We start from the raw sequence: 26,835 nt of genomic DNA, 5'->3' as shown, positions 1-26,835 counted from the left end.
GGGTGTTGAGGTGGGTGTGGAGAGATTTGAGGGTGAAGGAGGGGAGCTGTGTGGGAATGACTGGTAGGAATCACTGTACAGTGTAGAGTGTACATGTAGGAGGGTAATTAATGGTCCTGTGATTTGATAGTTACTTCACTAAAGTGTGTATTTTAGTAGGAAGGGTCACCGGACCTGAAACGTTAACTCTGGTTTTTCCTGCACAGATGCTGCCAGACCTGCTGAGCTTTTCCAGCAACTCGGTTTTTGTTCCTTATTTACAGCATCCGCAGCTCTTTCGGATTTTATGTGTATTTTAGTAGTTAGTGTAGATTTGTGTGATTAACTAGATAGCATTTATTATTTTCGGATCAGGGTATGAGAATAATTACTGTACTCATATGTCTTTGATGTAACGTTGATAGAAAATATATAGTGCATGAATTGCAGAAAGTGTCTATGAAGGTGCAGCGTATAATCAGAGAGGCGAATGGAGTCCTGGCATTTATTGCAAAAGGACAGGATTATGAAAGTAATGTTGTTGCAGTTATATAAGTTGTTGTTGAGATCGCACCTGGCATATTGTGTCTAGTTTTGGTCTGCTTACATGAGGAGGCACTGGACACAGCTCAGAGGAAGTTTGCCTGATTCCAGGGATTAAAGGGCTGTCGTATGAAGAGTGGTTGAATAGCTTGGGCTTGTACTCGCTGGAGTGCAGAAGAATGAGGGGTATCTGATTGAGGAATATAAAATGCTAAAGAGGATTGATAAGGTGGACATTGAACAGACATTCCCCCTTGTAGGAGAATCTCAAACAAGAGATCATAGAGTGAGAGGATGTAGGCCCAAAACTGAGATGAGGAGAAACTACTTCTCTTGGGGGGTGGTGAATCTGTGGAACTCACTGCCCCAGAGTGCTGTGGACGCAGAATCAATCAACAGATTCAAGAAAGAAATGGATATGTTTCTGATGAAAAGTGGGATAAAGAGCTTTTCTTTTGAGAGAGAATTTTAATTTTGAATCAACCTATTCAGAGATTTTATGACATTCTTCTAGAGTTGGTGGGGACTTAAACCTGGGGCTGCTGTTTCAGAGGTAGGGACATACCACTGCACCCCGAGTTCGCTGTGAGTCTGTTGTAATTTTTCAAGAAAATTTTATTTAACCTATTTTTCTAATCAACCTGTACTCCCTACCTACACTCACCTTTCCTGGCCCCATCCCCGCCTCTTCGACCTGTTTGTTTCCTCTCCACCTATCCTCTCTTCTATCCGCCTCCCACTCTCTCCCTATTTATTTCAAAACCCCCTTCCCCTCCCCCTTTTCTGATGAAGGGTCTAGGCCCGAAACGTCAGCCTCTCTGCTCCTATGATGCTGCTTGGCCTGCTGTGTTCATCCAGCCCTGCACTTTGTTCAGAGATGTTATTACACATCTCCAGGGCTAGTGGGACTTGAACTCAGACCTCCTAGTCCAGGAGTAGGGACACTCTGATTGTGCCACGAGAGGGCCTTTTTTTTTGCTCTGGATTTCCTTGCATTGTTATAGGCATTTCTAATCAAACTGCTCAGAGATGTTGTTATACTACTCTTGTACAGGTGAGACTTGAACCCAGACCTCATGGCCCAGGAGTAGCGGCAGTACCACTGCACTATAAGAGAACCCAGGGGGCTCAAGTGATGAGTCCTGGCTGGGCAGGCCATTGCCTGTTACCAAGGGAATTCATTCTCAATGAATTCCACAAGAGGATTAATTAGTGGTCCCCCACGTAGGGGTTATCACATATTGCGATTGTGACTCCAATTAAAAAATAAATGTTTATTTACACAAAGTTTCTCCCAAACTCCAAGAATGTGATGTTGCATAAGTGGTGACACCTTGCCCCTAACTCTACACTCTCTAGCTGCCTTTGCTTTTCACCAAAGGCCTAGCCCAACTGCTTCTGTGGCATTTTCCCCATAATACCATACCACACCTTGGTCTCACCACCCCTTACACCTCTGATACTTTCTCCTCCTTTGAGCATCTCTTGCTAAACTTGTTGTCTTCTCACAGTAATTTTATTCTTCATATCAGCTCCCATTTCTGTATCCTGATTTCACTTCTGCATTAGCAGTTCCCCTGCCTTCCTTACATTTTCGTAACCATTCTAGCAATGACACATTGAGCAAATCAACTCCCATGATCACAGATAAAGCCTTTACTTTGTAATTCTCATCAACTATATTCGGACATTCCCTTCAAACCCCATTTGGTACTGTATTCATCCTCTATGTCTTTCTCGCTGATAAGTGGCACATACTCCAGAAGTTTAATGAAACCTCTGTTGTGTTGTTATCTAGTCATTAGACAATTTCTCCACCTGCCCTCTTCTTTACCCTCCCCCATTGCCAATCAGTTGCACTTCCTGCTTCTTTGATGTGATTACCGACAAAATGCTGAGAACCGAAAATTGCTTAATCATGTAAATGGCTCCCACTCTTTGGCTGCTTTATGCTCCCTTTCATAAGCTATATTGTACACCCCTGCTCCAAAACCTACTCTCAATTCCCTTTGTTCTTGCAAACTATTCTCACCAACATCCCGTTCCTTCCTAAAGTTCTAGTACATGTCATTGCTTCTCAAATCTTTCCCCAACTCCATGCTTGAATCTCCTCCAGTCACATTTTGACCCATGCAAAGGCACCTGATCAGAATCACAAGACAGCCTCTGTGACTGTGATCGTGACCATGATCATGATGTTCACCCCCACAGTTCCACAACCACTAACCCAGTCTCTGTTCAGCATTGCACACAATTACCCACCGCTTTGCCCATGTTGTCAGTAAATGGTCCAGTCAATGATGCCCGTATCTGGTGAATGAATAAATAAATCTGAAAATTTCTCATCATAGAATCACAGAATGTTTACACCATAGGAAGAGGCCCACCCATGCTGATTCTCAGGAACAATAATTCTCCGATTCTCAGTTCTGTGCCTTTCCCTCATGGCCCTGCAATGTTTTCCCTTCAGATCATTCTCCAATTCTCTTTTGAAAATGGTGATTGACCCTGCCTCTGCTGAGCTCGCAGACAATGCATTCCAAATCTCATCTACTCAATTGACCCTGCCTCCACCACACTCCCAGGCAATGATTTACAGATCCTTTCTACTCAATTGACCCTGCCTCTACCGTATTCTCAGACAGTGTATTCTGAATCCCAACCACTTGCTGTATTAAAAAGCTGTCAAGATTGTTTTTTTTTAAATTGATCACCTGATTCTTTATCTTTCCACCAAAGAGAGCAGTTCCTCCCTATCTACTCTGTCCAGACCCCACATTATTCTTCTCTAATACCTTTCCTCTGTTGTCCATCTGTTGGAACTGACTTGATTAGTTTTATTTTTATCAATCTAGCTCTAGCAAGTCTGCAAAGATTTCTCACCCATTTCTGTTCTGTAACCTCTGATGTTTCCAAATAATGTATCCTTGCACCGTCCCTCATCTATTTCTGAACGACATGGTGCTCCTTGGCAATATCATCTGAACACAAAGCCAGATTCCACATGAATTCTGCCAAAATGATAACCTCATCTCACCTCTCTTGCTTGCTCTTCTGCCATAATTTCTTCTAGCTAATTATTGACTTTGATCCCTGCTACAAGCACCATGCGCCATATTTCCTTCCCCGGCCACTGTCTCGGCTGAATCAGACTGCAACCTCAGTGCTGCATCTGAACAGAGGTGAGCTTCTGGCCACATATCCACCTCTTCACCATTTGATAAAACGTCACATAAAAGATTATTACAAAAGATAGGAGGCTCACAGTATTCGGGGTAATGTAGTAGTATGGATTGAGAATTGGTTAACACATAGAAGACAGTCAGAATTAATTGATCTTTTTCAGACTGAAAAGATGTGTGGAGTGAAGTTCCACGTAGGTCAGTCCTAGAGCCTCACTAAATCACTACATGTTAAGTTGCAGGAAGTTGGGGGTGGGGGGAAGCAGAGTGTAATGTATGCACATTTGCTGCTGTTACAAAAATAGGTGAAAGGGCATGTTGTGATGAGCAGATAAACAATCTAAGAGATTGAGAGATTCGGCGAGTGGGCAGAAACTTGGCAGATGGAGTTTAATGTAGGAAAGTGAGAGTCATGCATTTTGGTAGGAAGAATCAAAAGGCAGAGTATAAATAGTGAGAGACTCCAAAACTCTGCAGCACAAAGGATTTTGGGTGTTCTCGTGCATGAAGCACAAAAGTTTAGCGTGCAGAAGCAGCAAGTAATTAAGCAGGCAGATGGAATTTTGGCCTTTATTGCACAGTGGTTTGGAATCTAAAAATCAGGAAGTCTTGTTACAACTGTACAGAGTGTTAGTGAGGCTGCACCTGAAGTAATGTGTAGAAGTTTGTTTCCCATATTTAAGAGAGGATTTATTGGCATAGAAGGTGGTTCAAAAGCGATTCATTAAGCTGATTCCTGGGATGAAGGGCTTGACTTGTCGAGAACAGCTGAACAGGTTAGGCCTTTGTTCGTTAGCATTTAGAAAAATGAATGGTGGATCTTTTATAAATATATAAGACTCTGAAGGGGCTTGATAGGGTAGATGTAGAGAAGATATTTCCATTATTGGGGGAATCTCAAACTAGAGACATAGTTACAGAATAAGGGCACACTTATTTAAAATGAGATGTGAAGGCATTTCTTCTGAGGGTAGTGAATGTCTGGATTTCTCTATCCAGAGAGTTGTGGAGGCTAGATCACAGAAGGTATTTAAAGAGGATGTGGATAGATTTTTGAATCTGAGTTCTATGAGAACCTGGCACGAGAGAGGTCTAGGGCAGATCAGTCACAATCTTCACAAAATGAATGGCGGCGCAGACTTGAGGGGCCAAATGGGCCTATTCCTGTTTCTCATTCTCTTGTCACAGAGGATGCTGACTTTCATGTTCTTCATATTAGTGTCTCCAAACCTGCCTCAGCCTATCTCTCAGTGAAACCCTCAATCATGCTTTTGTCACTCGGTTTCTTATGTACATTCGCTTCAATAGACTCCCACCCTCTACCCTGTGTAAGCTTGATGCCAAATTCTTCTTCTATGTCTAAACCTGCTCACTCACGTCTTGTTTCTCCCAGAGTGGCTCTTTGCATTTCCTGGTCTGATTGTGTGTATCTTCCATATTACTGATTCTTCGATACTAACTATCCTTTAACTTTTTTTTAGTGTTTCCTGAGATGGGACCTCTTTTAGGCTAGATTCTGAAGTTGATGGTGCAGATCTACAGAAGGTAACTCATTAACTTGTATTCTACTGTATATCTGTGACTAAATCATTGACAGAATGCTGCATATTGTTGTGATTTTGATATGGTGCAGCAGGAATGTAACCCATCTTTGTTATGTGTTTTCTTACACAGAATTTTTTGGTTCCCAACGCTTTTTTTTTAGGAACACCTTAGGAATGCTAAATAAGAGGTCATGCTACTATTTACTGAACTAAAACAATTATATCTGACGGCACCTCGGGAATGTGCGTATTCCATTTTCTCCTTTCCCAGCCTCACCTGCCATACTTTACATATTTCACTGTAGATGGTTGATCGGAAGCTGCTGGTGCTGTTTGGCAGTCAGACTGGCACAGTGCAGGATGTGGCTGAGCGGATTGGGAGGGAAGGAGTACGACGGCACTTCAAGTGCAGAGTGATGCCATTGGATAGTTATATGATTGTGAGTATTGGCAGTGAATGGAGACAGATCGGGCCAACATCCTCCCCGTACACTGTCTCTTCCAAAATGCTCCTGTGCTGCGGCACTGCCAGCAGATGGTGCCACAGCATATCAGAGACATGCTTGCAAGGAGAAATGTTGCTTATATTGCAAGAAGATGCTTTCAAAGTTGATTGTCACGTTTTTTGGGATATCCTGAAGATTGAAATAAAGAAAGAAGAAATATTGCATCATTGGTGCAGTTTTTCTTTTATTTAACCTATTTTTCTACTCCACCTGTTCAGAGATGTTATTACATACCTCTAAAGCAGGTGGAACTTGAACCCAGGCCTCTTGGTCCAGGGGTAGGGACACTACCACTGTACCACAAGAGGGCCCCTATGTTGGTTCATTTAATGAGCTCACGACATCCCTAGATACTTTACAGCCAATTGTGTCCTTCTGACGTGTAGTTAGTTTTATAATGGAGGAAACACAGCAGTTGATCTATGCACAGCAAGCTTCCACAAATGCGAGTGAAATAATAGACCTCAAAGGTAGTTGCTGGATTCTATCAATGGATGCATGCAAGTGGGTATAGGAAGAGTGCTGTGTGGGAGGGTTTCAACTAGTTTGGTAGGTAGGTGGCCACAGGAAAACCCATTGCCAACTGGAAAGGACTCAGGAATAGTCGCACGAGTACACACTTGGCATGCATTGCAGCTGCTGACAAAGGGAATTTGGAGTTGTGCCTTGAAACTTTTATAGTGGCTTTAGCTATAATGATAATACATAATAGACTTCACACCCCTGATTTTTGGAGAAGCTTCAACTGAGCAGCAATTATATGTCGTCTTCATTTTCCGAATTGTCAGAAGCAGGTTCAACAGCGAAACAGTAGGACAGCTAGGCTTGATTCAGGAGATGGCAATTGATTAGCCCCAAAATTGGTTAACTTGAACTTCATTGTTCTTTATTTATACATCAGACCAACATTTTAGTTTTAATGCAGCCAGCTGATACTCTGGCATGACAAAGATTTTGCATCTGTACATGTGCAGATAATGCTCTTTTTATTATGACACAGGTAAATGCTGATGAAGTATTAAAGAGGGAAATTAAGTGCAGAGAATACTGGAGAGATGTAAATGTGACATCCCTTTTCCAAAGAAAGTGTAAAGACAAGTACAGCAATTGCCAGGCCAGTCATTTTAGCTACAGTAGTAGGGAACCTTTTAAAGATGATAATTTTGGACAAAATTAATAATGAATTGGGCAAATGCAGGTTAATTAAGGGAAGTCAGCACAGAATTGTTGAGGACAAATTGTGTTAGACTGACTTGATTGTGTTGTTTTCTTTAGGTAATAGAGGGCTGTCAAGGGTAATGATGTTGATACAGTGTACCTGGACTTCCAGAACACATTTTATAATATGGTGTGGAACAGATTTGTGGGCAGAGTTAGCTCACAGAAGAAAAGGCATATTAGCATAGGGATACAAAATTGGCTGAAACACAGGGTGTGAAACAACCCCCTCCCCCATTTCTGAAGACTTCCCCTTCCCCCATTTCTGAAGAAGGGTCCCGACCCAAAACGTCAACTTTCCTGCTCCTCTGATGCTGCCTGGCCTGCTGTGCTCTTCCACTTCCACACTGTGTTATCTCTGACTCCAGCATTGGCAGTTCTTACTGTCCCTTCAGTACTACATTGTTTTTGCGTCACATTGTCTGTGCTATTGAGCTTTGCTCTAATTGCTCTTCTAATTGCTCTTGTGATGTTCTAATTGCTCTTTTTTGCTTTCTGCATAGGCTGACCTGATCCAGGAGCCCTTGGTTGTGTTTGTGTGCTCCACCACAGGCCAGGGCGAACCTCCAGACAACATGAAGGTACAGAAACAACAGCTGAAGCCTTTACCAGCTGGTGGGATAAAATATCTGAACATTTAGCACCTAATTTGAGTCCAACACTACAAAGGTTGCATTTACGTAGTTGTAGTTTATTTGAATGAATAGGTGCATTAGCCAGCAATAAGGGAAATGGGTTCAAATCCCACCACAGCAGCTGTTGGAATTTAAAGCTAGTCCCATCGTGATCATGAAACAATCATCAATTGTGCAAACTCATCTGGTTCGCTAACCTCCTTTAGGAAAGAAAATCTGCCGTACTTCTGGTCTGATTTGGCCTATTATGTTACCCCAGAGGCACAATGATGTGGTTAACTCTTAACTGCCCTCTAAAATACCCTTGGGAAGCCACTCAGTTCAAGGAAAATTAGGGACAGGCAACAAATGCTGGCTTTTCCAGCAATGCCCAAATCCCACGAAAGAGTATGTGCAGTATTATAAAGAATGTGATTTCCCTCTGCCCATACAGTCAGGGATCAGGATAAGACTCCTGGTACCGTCTGGGAGCTGAATACAACTCCTGAATATAATACATATACTGTCTACAGTCTGAGATTAGGATATCTTGAGTCATGTTACTGTGAAAGAATTGTAACCCAGTGGAACTGGGAACTGGGAAATGGAAATGGAAATACTGGGCTTGGTATTCCTTGCCAGTTGACTACAGAAACTCAGTGAATGGGAAACAAGATCACCTAGCTCCCGAAGGCAAGTACATTTATAACTCTGCCTGTGGGTCAAGCAGAGCAGGAATTCTTCACAGTTCCTCAAACAAACCTTCCATCCCTCGTTTTTTTATATACATTCATGGGATGTGGATGTTGCTCTCTACTTAGTTGAGAGTCAACCACATTGGTGTCACATGCAGGCCAGATCAAGTAAAGATGGCAGATTTCCTTTCCTAAAGCATATTTGTGAACCTGGTGGGTTTTTACAACAATCGATAGTGGTCATCATTAAGTGACCTTCCTTTTAATTCCAGATTCTTTTTTATTGATAGTGGGATTTGAGTCCGTGTCACCTCTTCCTACTGGAGAACATGACCTTGCGTACACTCCCACCTCCCCATTGCAACCTTCTCCCTCACCATCCAGGGAATCATAAAATGGTTACAGCACACAATACCATTGAGCCCTTTGTGTTTATCTCTGCAGGAGCAATTTACCGAGTGCCACCGCCTCTCATTTTCTTGCACAATGTTTCTTTTCAGGTAGTGATCCAATTCCAATGTCACAGTTGTACTGCCTCCACAACACTTCAAGGCACACATTCTAAGCATCCAACCACTCACGATATGAAAAGTCTTCCTTTGTGTATCCATTGCTTCCTTTGCCAGTTGCTGTAAATCTATTGCCCTCTGGTTCTTGAGCCTTCCATGATTGGGAACAACTCTTCCCTATCTACTTTGTCCAGACTCATCGATATTTTGAATACCTATATCTAAATTCTTCGACTTTCTACTCCGAGGATATTACTTTCTTCAATCTATCCATGTAACTGGAATTCCTCGTTGCTGGGACAGTTCTTGTGAATGCTTCCTGCACTCCCTGTAATGTCTTCAGACTGACTGAAGTTTTTAAAAGATTCGTTTGTGGGATGTGGACATCATTGACGAGGTCAATATTTATTATTATCCCCAAATTGCCCTGGAAGAGGTGATGATGAGTTGCCTTTCTGAACTGCTGCAGTCTTTGGGGTTTAGTGATGCCCACAGCAGTGACTTGGAGGGAGTTCCAGGATTGACCCAGCAACCGTGAAATAATGACAATGCCGTTCCAAGGAAGGATGGTGTGTGACTTGGAGGGAAACTTACAGGTGGTGGTGTTCCATGCATCTGTTGCCTTGTACTTCTAGGTGGTATAGTTCACATGTTTAGACAGAACTGTCAAAGCTTTGGGGAAGGCGATGGCCTTGTGGTAATATCTTCAGACTGTTAACACAGAGACCCAGGTAATATTCTGGGGATCCATGTTTGAATCTGGCTATGGCAGATTCTGGAATGTGAATTCAATACATATTGGAACTATGAGTCTAATGATGCCCACAAATCCATTGTTGATTGTCAGAAAAACTCATTTGGTTCACTAATGCCCTTTAGGCAAGGAAACTGCCATCCTCACCTGGTCTGGCCTACATATGATTCAAGACCCACAGCGATGTGGTTGACCCTTAACTGCCCTGCGGGCAATAAATGCTGGCCTAGCCAGAAATGCCCTCATCCTCTCAATTAATAAAAGAAAAGGGACTTTTGGTAAGTTACTGCAGTACACCTGGTTGATGATATGCACTGCTGTCATTGTGCTTTGAAGAGAGTGAATGTTAAAGGTGTATATGGAGTTGATCAAGTGGGCTGCTTTGTTCTGGATAGTGTCAAGCTTCGAGTGTTGTTGGAGCTGGATCCATCCAGACAAGTGGAGAGTATTCCATTACTCTCCTGGCTTGTGCTTTGTAGATGGTGAACAGGCAACTAGGAGAAATGAGGTGAGTTACTTACCTCAAAACAAAAACAAAGTTCTGAGGAAGGGTCACCGGACCCGAAATGTTAACTCTGATTTTTTCTCTTCACAGATACTGCCAGACCTGCTGAGCTTTTCCAGCAATTTCTGTTTCTGTTTTTGTTTCTGTTTCTGATTTACAGCATCCGTAGTTCTTTCATTTTTTTACTTACCTCAGAATTCTGCCTCTGACCTGTTCTTGTATCCACAATATTTATATGACTGAACCAGTTCAGTTTCTAGTGAATAGTAATCCCCAAGATATTGATGGTGGGGATGATTAGATATTATCTTGTTGGAGATGGTTAATGCATGGCACTTACGTGGCATATATGTTACTTTGCTACTAGTGCCCAGAAATGGAGGCAATACTCCAATTGAGGTTGAGCCAGTGTGTTTTTTTAACAGCCAAGCTCGCAATGCTTCTCCTGCTGATCATGGTCTCTGTCTGTCTCTCAACCCACTACCCAATCTGTACCTGCCCATGTCTCTATTACTGGGTATTGTCCCTCACTGTAGGCAGCCAGTCTCAGTTTGATCAATTGCTAGGTGAAGTTTGGTGTTTAAATTAATCAGGATCTCCACATCCCTTGCTCTTGCTGAATTTTTCAGCCATTTTCTGGCCTCCTGTACTCCCTGCCAGTCTGGGCAGCACAGTGGCTCAGTGGTTAGCACTGCTGCCTCACAGGGTCTTGGGTTCGATTCCACCCTTGGGCGACTGTCTGTGGGAGTTTGCACATTCTCCCTGTGTCTGCGTGGGTTTCCTCCGGGTGCTGTGGTCTCCTCCCACAGTCCAAAGATGTGTAGGTTAGGTGGATTGGCCATGCTAAATTGCCCGTAGCATCCAGGGATGTATATATTAGGTTGATCGGCCGTGGGAAATGCAGGGTTACAGGGATAGTGTAAGGGGATAGGTCTGGGTAGGATGCTGTTCAGAAGGTTGGTTTGGACTCCCTTGGGCCAAATGGCCTGCTTCCACATTTTAGGGATCCTATGATAGTATGAAATATTGGGGCCACTGATTCTGGACAGTTGAAACTGAATTGACATGTTTTCATTATCATTTCGTGCTCATGTCGTTAGACTTGTATCACCATCCTCCTCACTGTCCCTACTCTCCCAAATTTGTTTACCAGCCCCTCACCTTACAACTTTCCTATGTCCTCCCCTGCTGAGTGATTTAGTTTGATCCTGTAACTCTCTCTCTTTACCCTGTAGAAATTCTGGCGATTTATCTTTCGAAGGAACCTTCCTGCAAATTCCCTCTCCTTGATGGATTGTGCTGTCCTGGGTCTTGGAGATTCTTCCTATCCAAAGTAAGTTGAGTGGTAATTTTGTGGGGAGGGGTTTTGACCACTGTTCACTTTTACACGATTGTGAAGCTTAATGTCTCTGCCAAGTGTTAGGCCAATGGCCATCTGCCTGTAGAGACAGAGAGAAAATGCGTCAACTTCAGGATGCAGACTGTTAATCAATGCCGAGCTCTTTCTCCCCAAACCCAGGGCAAGGATTGTGTTACTTGTGATAGCTATGTGGGTTCATATAACGATTAACTGAAATACATAGGACGTGACTCTATGAGATCTCTGACTGTAAAACCATTCTGGCTTGATCCGCAGCCTGTGCTGAAATAGTTTGACAGCCAATGGTCCATTGTAGAAGAGGAAAATTTGTTGTGGTTCCAACACTTGTTTACCAAGCAGTGCCCACTAGAGGGAATGCACATGTGGATATTATAGAAGGATGGCATACCTCCTGCAGTCAAATAGCCTGTCAGTGCCCACTGTTGAAGTTGTTGCAGGATACTGGCCACTGTTATATGCAGCAGTCCATTAGCACTTTCATAGGAAGAGGGGAAGTGAGAGAGTTCACAAAGGGAACATCCTATTTGCCAAGTATCAGTTTACATTTAAAGATAATCAGAATAGGTTGGGATGAACTTTGTTGATCTATTTTGTCTCATACTGCACATCATTCCAGTTTTTCAAGTCCCATCTGCACAGACAGAGAAAGGTTCATAACATAGCATCTAATTCAAAGGATGACATCTCTGGCAATGTAGAACATAACTCCTGTCCATTGGATATTAATTCCTTGGATAGCCTGCTAGGAGAATACAACCCATGTGCATCACATAATCTAATTGTACAGTCTGGGACATGAATATAATCCTTTCCATGTAATGGGTACAGACTGAGTCTAGGATATCCCTCAGTCATGTCAGTGTGAGGGATTACAAAATAAGATCCAGTGTCATTTGGTAATGGAGAATCTGAGATTATTTCATAAAATCATAGAATCCGTACATGTGGAAGCAGGCCATTCAGCCCATCAAGTCCACACTGACTCTCTGAAAAACATCTCACCCAGATCTACACCCCCCAACCTATTCCTGTAACCCTGCATTTTCCATTGCTAATCCACATCCTTCGACACCATGCGCAATTTAGCATGGTCACTCCACCTAACCTGCACATCTTTGGACTGGGGGAAACCCACGCAGACACTGAGAGAACGTGCAAACTCCACACACACAGTCACCCGAAGATAGAATAGAACCTAGGTCCTTGGCGCTGTGAGGCAGCAGTGCTAACCACTGAGCCACCATGCTGCATGGCAGACAGAAAGAGAGTATGTTTATGTGTGTGTGTCAGGAGAGAAGGAGATTGGGTAGAACTGTAATCATTTAACCTTAATCCAATATCATGCCCGTGCTGTCATTTTGATGACAATGGGTAGTGGGATCTGTGATACTTCCATCTTGGTGATGTTGGACATTTCATTAACATATTTAAATAAGAATCCCATAATATCAATTTGGTCTTCCAGGATTCCAGAAACTTGGCGTGAAAGGAAAGCAGGAGGCACCAGCTCTGGAAAGCAATTGTCTTTTAAAGCACCACCCTTGAGCTAAGAGGAGTTGGAATGCTCAGTCCCAGTCTATCAAAGAAACCTTCTGTCTTCCTCCTGCCAATTAGATTTCTTTCCTTCCCACCAGACTGTCAGTGTGGCTTATCTCTTTCCTTGTCAAATGAGGTTTGTCTTTCTCTCTCCTCCTGCCAATCACAACCTCTATGTTTCACTCCATCAGATGATGGCTTCTCTAACTCTCTTGCCAACTGTAGGATTCTTATCTCTCCCCTTTTTCTCCCTGTCTCATCTTGTTCTCCCAATCTTGCTACTACTTCTCCCTTCCTCTTGTCAATCCCAACCACTCCCTACGGCTAGTCACACCTTCTATCCCACCTCCCGATTGCCGCTTTTTTTGCTTCATTTGAAGTCTATTCAAGGTTTCAATATCGTCATATGGAATGGGGCTATGATTCGGATGCTAACAATGGGAAACACTGAGAGATTGATTGTTTGCACAGGATGTTCACTTTGTGAACCTTCACCTTCCTGAAGTGCTATGACTGGAACTGAACATATTACTGTGTTTGTGGTTTAACCAGAGCTTTATAGCAGTTTAGTACAGCTTATCTACATTTTTCTTGGTATCTCTTTTTTTTTTATGAAGTTCAATGTCCTATATGCTTTGCTAACTACCCTCTGAACTCATTGCATTGTCTTCAAAGATTAGGTCCTAGTTCTTGCTGTCTGTGCACATTCTTTAGAAATAGGCCATTAAGTCTACATTGGCTCCGCCATCTGTTCTGCCAAAGATTATCATCTCTCACTTCTCTGAATTAAAGTCTATATGTGATTTGTCAGTTATTTCTACAGCACGTGTTAATCTAGTTGATTAGTATTTGATAACCAAAACTCCAATCTGAGTCTTACCAACGCATTTTGTAATGTTACTGTATTGCAGTATATGAATCATTGATATCTATTAAAAACAAAGTAGTCCTAGCACAGAAAAATAACCATTTACCACAAATCACTTTTCTTTCCTTAAACCAATTTATTATTCAAGTTGACACCAATCCTCTTATTCCATGAAGCCCAATGTTTTTAACCAGCCTTTTGTGGTACTTTGTCAATTGCTTTTTTAAAATCCACCTAGACAACATCGACGGTACTTCCTTCACAAAAACAATCAAACACAATTTGCCTTTCACAAATCCATGCTGGCCCTCTTTAATTAACTCAGATCTCTACAGGTGCCTGTTAACTTTATCCCCCTACCTTTGTTTCTAAAACCATATCTATCACAGATGTTAAATTGACTGTCCTGCAGTTACTAGAAATGTTCTTGAAATAACTCCACAGAGGCTGATGTCCCATCACCAAGTCACCCTTTATTTACATGAGGAGAGTCCTTGACACTGATCCAGCTTCCTCAGAGCCAGCTCTCAGAGAGAACAGGATGTCTGACCCTCCTGTTCTTATCTGTCAGCCAGGGCTCCCTGATCGGACCAGGTTAATAGCCCCAATCATGGAACTGCTATTCTGTGAAGTCCACCTGGCTGACTTCATTACATTCACTGTGGTTCTTACACCCTTTCCTGAATGAGGTTGTCAAGTTTGCCACTTCACCACAATCCCCTGTAACTAGTGAACATTGGGACATTACAGAAACCCCTTCCACTATATCTATCCCCATTTCTCTAAGAATCTGGGATGTAAGCCACCTAGACCAGGTGACTTACCCAATCTCAGCACAACCAGTTTTTCTCATGCATTCTGCCTCTCAATTTTCACCTAATGGTTACCTCTACCATCTTTATTGCTACCAATATTTGTCAACACCGTCTTCCTTAGTAAATACAGATACAATGTACTAAGCCTTTCTGCTCCTATGATGCTGCTTGGCCTGCTGTGTTCATCCAGCTCTGCACCTTGTTGTCTCGGATTCTCCAGCATCTGCGGTTCCTACTATCTCTGACTCATTAAGTAGTTTAGCTTTGCCCTGAGCCTGTAGCTATGTCTTTGTCTCTAATAGGCCACCTCTTGCCAGCCACTTACAATTTATGTGCTGGCAGAGCGTTTTTACATTTCCTTTTATATTAACTGCCATTCTGTTTTTCTGTTCTCTCTCTGCCAATCTTACTCCTCTCTTTGTTTCCCCTATCAATTTAATTTTCACTTGAAGATTTCAAACATCAGATGCCTTTTTTGTTCAATCATATTCCCGCTGTCCCCTGTTATCCAAGGAAACCGTAGCTTTGGTTTCCCTGATGTTCTGGCCTGTTGGAATTTATCTAGCATGTGCCTGAAAAATCACTTTCTTAAAGATTATCTGTTGTTCCATTACAGGTTATCCTGACTCGATCACCTAATCCTCTTCTATTTTACAAGTTCTACTTTAGATTGTTGCTTGTGTACATTTACAGTATAAAAGTGGGGAATTCGTGCTGCAAATGTACGAGGCTTTAGTGAGACCAACCTTGGAGTATTATGTACAGTTTTGGTCCCATTTCCTAAGGATGGATGTAGTTGCATTCAAGGTAGTTTAGAGGACGTTCACTAGATTGATTCCGGTGATGAGGGATTTTTCTTATGAAGAGAAATCGACCAGTTTAGGCCCACACTTTCTACAGTTTAGAAGCACAAGGGGCGACCTAACTGAGCTTTATAAAGTGCTAAAAGAGATTGACAAAGTAGTCACAGAGAGGATGTTTCCTCTTGTGGGTAATCTAGGACAAACGATCATAGTTTTAGGATAAGGTGTAGTAGATTTGAAACAGATGAGGAGAAATCACTTGTCACAAAGGGTTAGGAATTTCTGGAATTCATTGCCCCAGAGTGTGGTAGATGCCATAACATTATGTAAATTTAGGAGGGTGATGCACTGGTTTTTAATCAGTAATTTGTTGAAGAGTTATGGAGAGAAGGCAGGAAAGTGGAGTTGAGGCTGCGATGAGATTACCCGTGATCATATCGAATGGCGGAGCAGGTATGAGGAGCTGAATTATGTACTCCTGCTGCTGGATCTGATCATCTTCGTACTTATCTAAATCTATTAATAGAATGGTCACTCTTTCAGAAGTGTTCCCCTTCAGACATTTGGCTTATCTTATTCCCGAGCACCAGATACAGCAATCCTTTCATTCAATTTGGCTTGAAAACTACTGGTCAAGAGAGTTCTCCTGAACACATTTCTTTTTACTTTACTCTCTCATAATCCCAATTGATATTTTTATCAGTAAACGCTCCTGATATTACTGCTGCGTAGTTCTTGGAAATTTGAGATTTTTCCGTAGATTTGCTCCCCTATCACTCAATAATTCTGAGACTTGAAGAACCCTAAGAGTACAAAGTCTGAGCAGATCTGAGTGATTCTAAAATTATTTAAATATTACCACTGTAAATAGTATGACTAATACCATAAGTTGAGGACTTTTTTTGAGCTTAATCAACTTTTAACATGACTTGAGTTTCTACAGAACTTATTTCTCATTTATAAAGGAGTGATTTTTTTTGTTCTAAATTAAAGGTTTAACTTTGTTGCCAAGAAGCTGAGTAAGCGTTTGATTCAGCTGGGATCTAATGGATTGCTGCCTGTGGGATTAGGCGATGATCAGCATGACCTGGGGTAAGATTGCTCGATAAGTATCTCCCCCATTTCCATCCAGATCTTTCAAGTACACGGGCTGTTAATGGAATAGGCTTGAAAGCACACTAAAAATAATGTACCAACTAAAGGTGAATATATAAACATTAAGCCCATGTCTTCCTTAAATCTGTTTTACAACTTATTAATTTATCCATAAGTGCCAATTCCTATTAACTTAATTTGCTTTGTGAAGTTAAAGACATTGAAGCCTAGAAATAACTGTTCAGTGTTTATTGACCAACTCTTAACATCTTTATGCGGCTTCCCCTTTCCATTATTCACTGACAGGGTTTGCTTTTACCTTGTAGTTATGTTGTGACGCTGGCTAGTCAGGCCTTATCATGCATCCCTATTCTCCTTTGATCATGCTCTCACCATTCATGCTGACTACAGGGAGAGACACTTTGTGTAGTGTGGAACATGAGCTCCAATCACACAGGGACAAGGAAACTAAAGTTGCGACATGCTAGCAGAATGGGAATTCTGAAAGAGTAATATCAAAATGACAGTAACTCCACACAAGGCTAAAACATTGCAAAGATGCATCTGTATTACTTTGCTAATGTCTTACCACTCTAAAGCTTCTATCATACAGTTTCAGCACAGGCATACTCAGAACAACCGTCATGTGGTTTATAAATAAAATAAGGCCATATTTAATGTTGGCTCCGCACCAACATGACCTTCACTGTCCTGGTTAGTCATGTTACACAAACTAATAACGTGAACACTAGCCTGTAGACTACTGTGTTAACCAAATAGTGGCTGGTTAGATGGCTAGCGTGTGGTTCAGAGCAATGTCAACAGCACAGGTCCGATTCCCATGCCAACCAAGCTCCCCATACTGCCTCTGAGAGTGTAAGGCAAGACACCACTGAAAGACAGCCAAGAAAATGGTAGAGTGAAGCATCAGCAAGTAATGTTTCAAGGACCTACCTTTGGGAAAAGCAAATCTGAATGAACAAATATTTTGTCTGTGGAATTTCCCAGTATTGTATAACTCTATGACTATGACTCCATGAGTTAGATTTTTGATTGATGGTGGCAGGCAGGTTTATGGGGACAGAGAGGAAAGTTGAGTTGAGATCATAACCAGATCAGGCATGATCTTATCAAATGGTACAGCATGTTTAAAGGACTGAATGGCCAACTCTTGCTCCTATGTTTATATTCTGCAACTTTAACTAGACTCTTGCCTAGAGCTCACTCTTAAGTATTCATTGTTCCTCGTGAAGTATTTGAGCTTCGTGTTACTGGTGTCTGTTGCTCTTAGTTCTTGTGTTCTTGATAAACAGATTGGACCTTATCTCTAGATGAAACCTGCCCATTTTGTTTGTTCTGTTTTCTGAAAAAATCTTCACAATATCTCTTAACAGAGTGGTTCATAGAGTTTTCTCCAGTGCAATGTATTGATCTTAATTTAACTTCTTTCCTCTGTTCAGACCCGATGCTGTAATTGATCCCTGGTTAAAGCAGTTTTGGGAGCAAGCCTTGAATCTCTACCCTCTGCCACCAGGATTAACCGTGCTTGGTGATGATGTCATGTGAGTATAATGCAGTGAGGAGCTGCAGGACGGATGCAGGCTTTTTGTTCTTGGGCTTGGCAGGTGTAAAACCGCGTAGATTCCTGACAGAACGTTGGATCATTATGAGAAAACTGGAAGATTAGAATATGTATGTCTCTGTGCTCTGTAATCCATGTGGGGTTAGATAGCTCTCTTTTTATTTTCATAACGCACAGTCCAATTTCCCAGCATGAGTCCATGTACAATGGGTTCAAGTAAAATGTAATTTCTTGTTGCAGTCACTTGCCTTATTGTGGGTTACTTGTTCAAGCTGGGCTTTACCAGGAGGACAGCATATAATGGTCAAGGTGTGGGTCCCTAAACATCTGACCTTTCATCTTCTGCAAGAAGGAAGCTGTGCAGATCCTCGAAGGAAAGATTCTAGAGGGGTCAGAGATCATGAAGTAGAAAGCATTTTGTTAGAGGGTAGATATGCATTACCATTTGAACAAATCCAGGATTCTGATCTCAGCTTGCCTTTGATGGAAGGTTACCTCCAGCAGGAGACTGTGCAGCAGGTTGTTCGTAGGTGGAGACTGTGATGATATTGTAGTGGATAGTAGCACAGTCACTCCGTGACTCACATTGCGATACTATGGTTTTGCATCACTGTCATCGATCCTACGCTGTGTAGGGTATCTACCTTGTGACTAGGATGGCAGTGAAGATGAGATTTGTTTCCTTTTTGTTATGGGAAGTGCCATACCCTGTGTGCATTATATTCCTATCTATACGATGTTTATACAGTGTGCATCATTTTGTTCCTTGGGTAGATTGCCATCGAAATACAGCTTTCAGTTTGAGGATGACGCAACCAGTGGTGTCTCAGTGGAACCATATGACAAAAATGCACAAGATAAATATCTACCCTCTCAGCTCCACCCATTTCCTGCTCAGATGATATCGAATGAAAGGGTCACAGATGAAAACCACTTCCAGGATGTTCGGCTCATTACCTTTGATATCACTGGCTCCAGCATTGAGTAAGAACTGTTTGAATCTCTATTCCAAATGAGCAAATAGAATATTTAAAAAAACTGCAGAGTACACCCAAGACAGACCAGAAACTGCAGTACCTGGATCTCTATCATTGCAATAAGTACTTTCTCCAGGGGCTACTGATTAATAGTAATATTACTAGCTTAATGTTAATCAAGGAAGTTGTTCCATTCTTTACAACTCCCGTTTATCATTTCAAGTGTGCTTGACACAGCAGCGCTCCCTCAGCACTGACTTTACAATAGTGCAGCACTCCCTCAGTACCAAGCCTCCAATAGTGCAGTACTCCCTCAGTGCTGACCCTTGTCGGTTCTAAGGTACAATTTAAACTTAAATCTCAATATTTATTTCTTTGTTTGAGATTTTAACCAACAAGGCTACAGGGGACACTCTGCAGGGATCTTAAGTTATGAATAACAATTATCAGTGCAGGGTAGTTACTTTATGAGCATACTGGTGTTCTTACCATCTGGTTTGGCTTAGGGCGCAGAGCCAATATTCAGTGACTGGTCTTGCAAACATTTTCTGGGTCTTCCAATTGGGCAGCAGGCTATTAGCTTTAGTTTCAAACTTGGCACATGCCTTGGTGATGCAGCTTTAGTAATTTTCCAAACCACAACCCATAGCATAAAAAAAACCCAAAGTACTGCAGATGCTGGAAATCAGAAACAAAAACTGAAATTGCTGGGAAAAACTCAGCAGGTCTGGCAGCAACTGTGGAAAGAAAGCAGAGTTAACATTTCAGGACCAGTGACCCTTATTCAGAACTGATTGTAGCTAGGAACATTTTGATAAATACACTGAAGATTGCGGTGGGGCAGAGGAAGGAGTAAACGATAGGTGGAAATGGAGCAGACAGCGAGAGAGCAGCAATTGGACAGAGAAAAGATGGGTAAAGGTCAGTTTGGGAGAATGAATAGATGGTAATGGGGACCATTAGTGGCTGACAATGGGTTGGTTGTGGTAGCAGCCCATGTGATGACAAAACCTGTTGGGATTGGGGTAAGAACATGGGTGAAGGTACTGAGGCCCAAAAATTATTGAACTCAGTATTGAGTCTTGAAGGCTTCAGGATCCTCAAGTGGAAACTGAGGTGTTGTTCTTCCAGCTTGTGCTGAGCTTCGCTGGAGCACTGCAGCAAGCCAGAGACAGAGATATTCGCTAGGCAACGTGACAGTGCATTGAAATGGCAGGCAACTGGAATCTCAGGATTTTTTTTCGCAGATAGAATTTAGATGTTCTGCAAAGCGGTCATCCAGTCTACACTTCATATGCCCAATGTAGAGGAGACCACGTTGTGAGCAGCGAATACGGTATAGTAGATTGAGGGAAGTGCAGGTAAAGCGCTGCTTCAGCTGGAAGGTGTCTGGAGCCTTAGATAGTGAGGACGGAGGAAGTAAACAGGCAAGTATTACACCTTCTGACATTGCAGGGAAAGGTGCCATAAGGGTATGGGGAGGTGTTGGGAGTGGAGGAGGGGGCGGAGGAGTAGACCAGGGTATCCCAGAGGGAACGGTCTTGTGGAAGGCTGACAAGGGAGGGGGAGGGGAATATGTGTCTGGCGACAGCATCCCACTGGAGGTGGTGGAAATGGTGGCTAATGATCCTTTGGATGTGGATGCTGGTGGGATGGTAGGTAAGGACAAGGTGGGACAGAAGAGAGGGCGTGAAGGCTGAAGTGCAGAAGATGGATCAGACACAGCTGAAGACCCTGTCAGCCACAGTGGTGGGGAATTCTCGGTTGAGGAAGAAGGTGAACATTTTGGAGGCCCCTTTGTAGAAGCTGACATCATTGGAACAGATGCAACAGAGATGGAGGAACTGGGAAAATGGAACAGAGTCTTTACAAGAAGTCGGGTGTGAGGATGTTTATTCAAGGTAATTTGTGAGTGTTGGTGGGTTTGTCGTGGATATTGGTGGCTAGTCTATCCCCAGAAATGGAAATGGGCATGTCAAGGAAGAGAAAGGAGGAGTCCATAATGGAGTTGATGAAGGTGACAAGCAATGTTCCATGTACTGCACAGAGACTGGCATAACTGGGGAAGCAAAATTAGAATTATTGTCACGTGTACTCAAGTATAGGAGTAGGAGTGCTGTGAAAAGTGTACAAAGTCGGTATTTACCGCCAAGGCGGTATCATAGAATCCCTACAGTGTGGAAGCAGGCCATTCAGCCCTTTAACTCTATACCAAGTGTCTGAAGAGCATCCCATCCAAATTCTGTCCCCCCCCGCTCCCCGTAACCTTACATTTCCCATGGCTAATCCACCTAACCTGCACATCTTTGGACTGTGAGAGGAAACTAGAGCACCCGGAGGAAACCCACGCCGACACAGGGAGAAAATACAACACAAGCAGTCACCTGAGGGTGGAATTGAACCCATGTCCCTGGTATTGTGAGGCAGTAGTGCTAACCACTGAGCCACCATGACACTCACTTGGTTAAAAAAATCATAAAATTAAAAGGCAATAAAACAACAATAATTTCTTTTAAAAGCTAAGACTTCTGCTGAATATTCGGGATCAGAGGGGGAAGGTCAGAAGGTATCGTAAATATGTAACACGAAGTGGGGTTAGGAGAGGGGATGGAGACTGAGGGAAGGGGAGCAGAGGCAGGATCTAGAGGGGCACAGGTATCTTGAAGTTGTTGCAACTTCTGTCCTTTAATACCCGAAAGGAAAAGAAAACCTTTCTTTTCAATGAACCGGAGGATGAAGTAGAAATGGAACTGGGGCAGGGCAGCTCTAAGCCAGCAGGAAGCGGTGTTGATGGGGAGAGAGGTCAAGAGTGTGCATATGATGACACATGGCACTGAGTGTGGACCTCAGGATGTGGTGAGAGTAGATATCTGAGGAGCATTGTACATCATGGAAATACCTGTGATCCTGAGTGGATTCAAAACACGAAAAATGAATGAAGTTGGGATCCATCTGGGGTGAATCTGAGCCTTGGGCAGTCACTGAGGAATATGATATGGCTGTGGAAGCAAGTTTTGGCAAATACTTGTCAAACACCTGAAATGGCAGTGACATTAATGACGATCAATAAGAAAACAGATTGGAACGGATATCCTGACAGAGAGAGGAGCAGAACCTCTTCTGGGTGAGTATACCTGGAAGAGATGTGGCAGTGGGTTAAACACTAAACAAAACACTAGGAAGGGTCACCAGACCCGAAACGTCAACTCTGATTCTCTTCACAGATGCTGCAGACCTGCTGTGCTTTTCCAGCAACTTGGCTTCTGTGGTTGTGAATGCCTTAGAATGAGTTTTTTTAAAGACAAAGAATATATTAGGAAAGATTGCTTGTAAGTTCAAAACTATGTAAAACTAATACAGATCATCACTAATATAAACACTGTGCGTGCAGAAAGAAGAAATCCTTACATATTCAGTCAGCTCAAGTCCTGAGTAATAGACTTTTAAAGATTATACATTTACAATTTAAACACATCGTTACAAAGTTAACTATAATAAAATGGTTAAGTTTAGTCAGAACTAATTGCTTCTCTTCTAAGTCACTACAAATCAAAACAAAGAACTGCAGATGCTGGAAATCTCAATAAAACAGAAATTGCTGGAGAAATTTAGAAGATTTGGCAGCGTCTGTGGAGAAAAAGCAGAAACTAGGACCTAGTTCTGAAGAAGTGTCACTGGTCCCAAAATGTTAACACTGCTTTCACTCCACAGATGCTGCCAGATCTGCTGAGTTTCTCCAGCAAATTCTGTTTTCGTTTCCAATTAAACCAAAGCCGGTGCAGGGCACAGCTGTTATGATTTACTTCCTTCAGTATCTCCCTTTCCTCTGTTCCCCTAAAGGAAGTAACTGGAAGGATGTTAACTCACCTTATTTAACCTTGAAGGTTGCACATCGTTGCAGTCTGGCTCTGTGAATTCGAAATGAGCTGAATAGGGGACCTTCATTCTGTTTACAATCCTGTGGTTCATTTCTTTCTCATTTGAGTCATGTGAAATTAAAGAACTAAAATCTAAATAGTTACAGTTAAGCAGAATAATAATTAATCAATGAAAATACTTTTCGTGAATATAACAGAACTAATTTAATCATGAAGTGTTAATTTCTCTACCAGTCCTACACCTTCAAATAGTGCAACACTCCCTCAGCGCTGACCCTCTGACAGTGTAACGCTTCCTCAGCGCTGACCCTCTGACAGTGTAATGCTTCCTCAGCACTGACCCTCTGACAGTGCAGCACACTCTCAGCACTGACCCTCCGACAGAACAATGCTCCCTCAGTGCTGACCATCCGACAGTGTGGCACTTCCTCAGCACTGACCCACCAACAGCACAGCGCTCCCTCAGTACTGACCTTCTGACAGTGCAACGCTCCCTCAGCACTGATCCTGTGACAGCACAGCTGCTTTTGGCCATTCACCATCAACTCTGCAGTCATTTAATCTCTCCTGCCTTGTTCCCTTTCATGATTTCCCCCTCACTTTTTTCACCCTTGCCCTCCTACTTCACTTGCTCAAAATTTGTTTCACCTTTAAGTTTTACCAGTTCTGAAAATTTAATTTCCTTAAATCTGTGTCCTCTGATTTGCCAATACAGAGTAAAAAGTAGAAAGTATCAAAACCCTTTGAAACTCTGAAACCACTTTCAAATCTCCCCTTAACTTTCTCCTCTTAAAGGGTAACAACCCTCACTTCTCCGATCTATCCACATAATTGAATTAGAGTTAGATTTTATTGTCACGAGTACTCAAGTATGGGAATACATGAGTACAGTGAAAATTATACAAAATCACCATTCTCTGGTGTCGTCGCGGTTACAAAACCAGAATTTTTAAAAAAGACAGAAAAAAGTCTTAAAAGAAGAGCCAAAAGGTAAGACACCATCTAGCCTTATCTCCATAAAGGTGTTTGGGACGGATCCTGCTCTCCCAGTTAATTTTTCCTTTTCACCTTCAGGTACTCTGCGGGAGATGTGGCCATGATTGAACCACGAAACTCACCAGACAGTGTTGAACAGTTCTGTCAACTCCTTCGACTCAACCCATGCAAAAAGTTTCTGCTGAAGCCCAATGATTCAGGTTTGATATCTTCCCCATTGATTGTTGCCTAGTATTGTTGATTTTAGTGGGTTTATGATCATAGTTACCTAATGTAGGCAGTCAATGATTTATAGTAAATATCTGAAGTATATTGAGAAGCAGCAGTTTAGATATGGTACGTTAGTTAATTAGACAAAGGAAGGAAATCTACGACCCAAAACAGATGAGAATGCTTTACTGATCCCAGAGCCGTTCTGTAGAATGGAGGAGAGGCAATGCATTCCTACATTCCTGTGGTCCCTATATGATGGTCTTTGGTTGTCTCGGTGCAAACAGACTTTGTTCTTCCCTCAGGCTGAGCCCCTGATCTTGCACCTGGGAGATGGTGTGGTTCTTCTTGCCCTTCCTCTCCTCCTGACCCTGTTAATAAACCTTATCTTCGGGGCTGGCATTCAAAGCTATGTCAATCACCCATCTTGGTCAATAGACATGAAACTGTTATTCATGATGGCAGATAACTGCTGTCCCCCCTGCCCACGCCTGTCTGAAGATTAGTTTTCATTCCTTCGAAGAACAAAATCTTCCTATTTTTGTTACACTGCATTGATCACGGAGTGGGGTGGTGCCTGATTAATCTTTGATGAATCAACACCTTCATGATACTTATGACCTCACCTCTGTTTTCATATAGAAATTTCTTTACATTTGCAAAAGACAAAGTTACTAATGTGATACAATTAGATGAGATTTCATGCTACACAGGAAATACTAAAATTTGGGGTGCTGGGTTAATACAGGTTTAAAGAGATCCCCGATTCTCAGTAGTACAGAATTTGCGAGTTAATTGTGGCATCTATTCACAGACACTAAGGTGAAGCTTTTTAAATAAGGAACAGCTGTTTCTGATAAATAAATTTGCCTCTGCTAACCAATTATTCTTGTGATCTAATCTATCAACAGATGAAAATAAAACCTCTGCCGCGTTGTGTTAACCTTATTAAAATTATGTACCTGTTGAGGCATTTCCTTGCCCGGTTGATGCTCTATAATTACAAAGCTAAAAAGAGGAACTTTTTTTTTTACTAAGCTCTTCCATCTTATTGGCTTTACACCAATCCACATCCAACAACCTAGAAACTCTGCTTGCATTTTAACAGCTCTGATCAATTGCACTCCAACAGGTGAGACAATCCACAACATTCTAAATAATACAACCCACAAACTTCTTGGGGCAAATTAACTGTTTTCATATCCCCAATGTCAGCAGATGCTGTAAATTCCACGAATCACATCCATATAAGCATTTTTGCTAAAAAAAATCAGTTTCTCCTAAAGAAAACTTTATCTATACTAGGTTTCGTTGAAATAATCCTTTAGTTTTTGAGATGGCCGTGTTTCATAAGAATGCCATATCTCAGTGCTGCAAATGATCATGTGATGTGGAAACTCCAATTGGCAGTGTTGTGTCACTGCAAGGCACAGCTGCCCTGTACTGTGCCAGCTCTGAGGCATTCAGTGAAGGGTGTGTGTGTAAGAGACTGTCTGTCCTTGGTGCTGTCAGCAGCTCTCATTTCCCCACCCTGCAATCCCAAAGTCTAGAGCTGTTATCTTTGTCTCATCCAGTGTTTGCAGCTGCCCACCTGAACAACTGGTGCTACTTCGTGACATTTGTCCTTGCTCCCAGCTCTGGCCTTTGACATGCTCCTGGCTTGTGCTTTTGCTCCCAGATTCTCCGACCCCCAGACATAGAGAACCTTGGGCAAAACAAAGAACTGCGGATGATGAAAATCTGAAACAAAAACAAAGTGCTGCAGAAACTCTGCAGATCTGGCAGCATTTGTAGAGGAAGAAACAGAGTTAATGTTTCGAGTCCACTTCTGAAAAAGAATCTCTGGACTCGAAACGTTAACTCTGCTTTCCCTCCACAGATGCTGCTGAGTTTCTCCAGCAATTTCTGTTTTTGATACAGAACCTTTGCCTCAGTAGGGTTATCTATGCATACACAACCAGTGTTACATTATTACACCCACAATATAGTGATGTTGACCACACATGTAGCTTAAGGATGTCTATCACCAGTAACTAATGTCACATTTACACATATGCAGGTGGCTGTCTTTGCATTCGTGCCAATCACTCCATTTTGAGCTGTATTGTTTACAGCCAAATAGACGCAAAAAGACTGAAGGTGGGAAGATGTACAATGTTACTCATTCACAAGGTTTGGGTATCTCTCGCTAGGCCAGCATTTATTGCCCATCCCTAATTTTTAAGAGTCAGCCACATTGTTGTTGGTCTGGAGTCACGAGTAGACTAGACCAAGTAGGGATGGCAGATTTCCTTCCCTAAAGGACATTAGTGAATCAGATGGATTTTTCCTGGCAGTGGTCACTGTTAGACTTTTAATTCCAGATTTTTTGTTTTACTATAAGTCTTTCAGATAGGATGCAGTCCCTGTGCATATTACCCTTACTGTGTCATCACATCAACTTTTAGGATGTATACATTACAGGTTGATATTTATAATATGAAAATCCTGCATTAACATTTCACTTTCACACTGATTCACATTGCCCAGTTCCTTGCACTCTACTGACCACGGACCCATGGTTTGATGTCAGGATAGTGAAATCCGAGTATTCCCTTAATCAATCAAGAACTTTGCACTGCTTTCATTTCTAATCTCCTCAGATC

At 42.3% G+C, this 26,835-nt stretch overlaps 1 protein-coding gene across 1 annotated transcript in view; it reads left to right on the top strand.

Moving 5' to 3' along the window:
- Nucleotides 1-5,086: 5,086 nt before the first annotated feature.
- Nucleotides 5,087-26,835, top strand: part of ndor1 (NADPH dependent diflavin oxidoreductase 1) — a 42,128-nt gene continuing 20,379 nt past the window's right edge. Inside the window, exons 1-8 of the mRNA XM_020520523.2 lie at nucleotides 5,087-5,249; nucleotides 5,554-5,688; nucleotides 7,476-7,553; nucleotides 11,285-11,382; nucleotides 16,446-16,544; nucleotides 18,008-18,109; nucleotides 18,904-19,113; nucleotides 24,059-24,180. Of these exons, the coding sequence (XP_020376112.1) occupies nucleotides 5,554-5,688; nucleotides 7,476-7,553; nucleotides 11,285-11,382; nucleotides 16,446-16,544; nucleotides 18,008-18,109; nucleotides 18,904-19,113; nucleotides 24,059-24,180 (844 nt within the window). The 5' untranslated portion in view covers nucleotides 5,087-5,249. The remainder of the gene's footprint in view (nucleotides 5,250-5,553; nucleotides 5,689-7,475; nucleotides 7,554-11,284; nucleotides 11,383-16,445; nucleotides 16,545-18,007; nucleotides 18,110-18,903; nucleotides 19,114-24,058; nucleotides 24,181-26,835) is intronic.

Source organism: Rhincodon typus, chromosome 28 (genome assembly GCF_021869965.1).
Source record: "Rhincodon typus isolate 14 chromosome 28, sRhiTyp1.1, whole genome shotgun sequence".
Lineage (NCBI taxonomy): Eukaryota > Metazoa > Chordata > Chondrichthyes > Orectolobiformes > Rhincodontidae > Rhincodon > Rhincodon typus.
The sequence above is the reverse complement of the archived record's forward strand: the minus strand, read 5'-3'. Positions and strand labels throughout refer to the sequence as shown.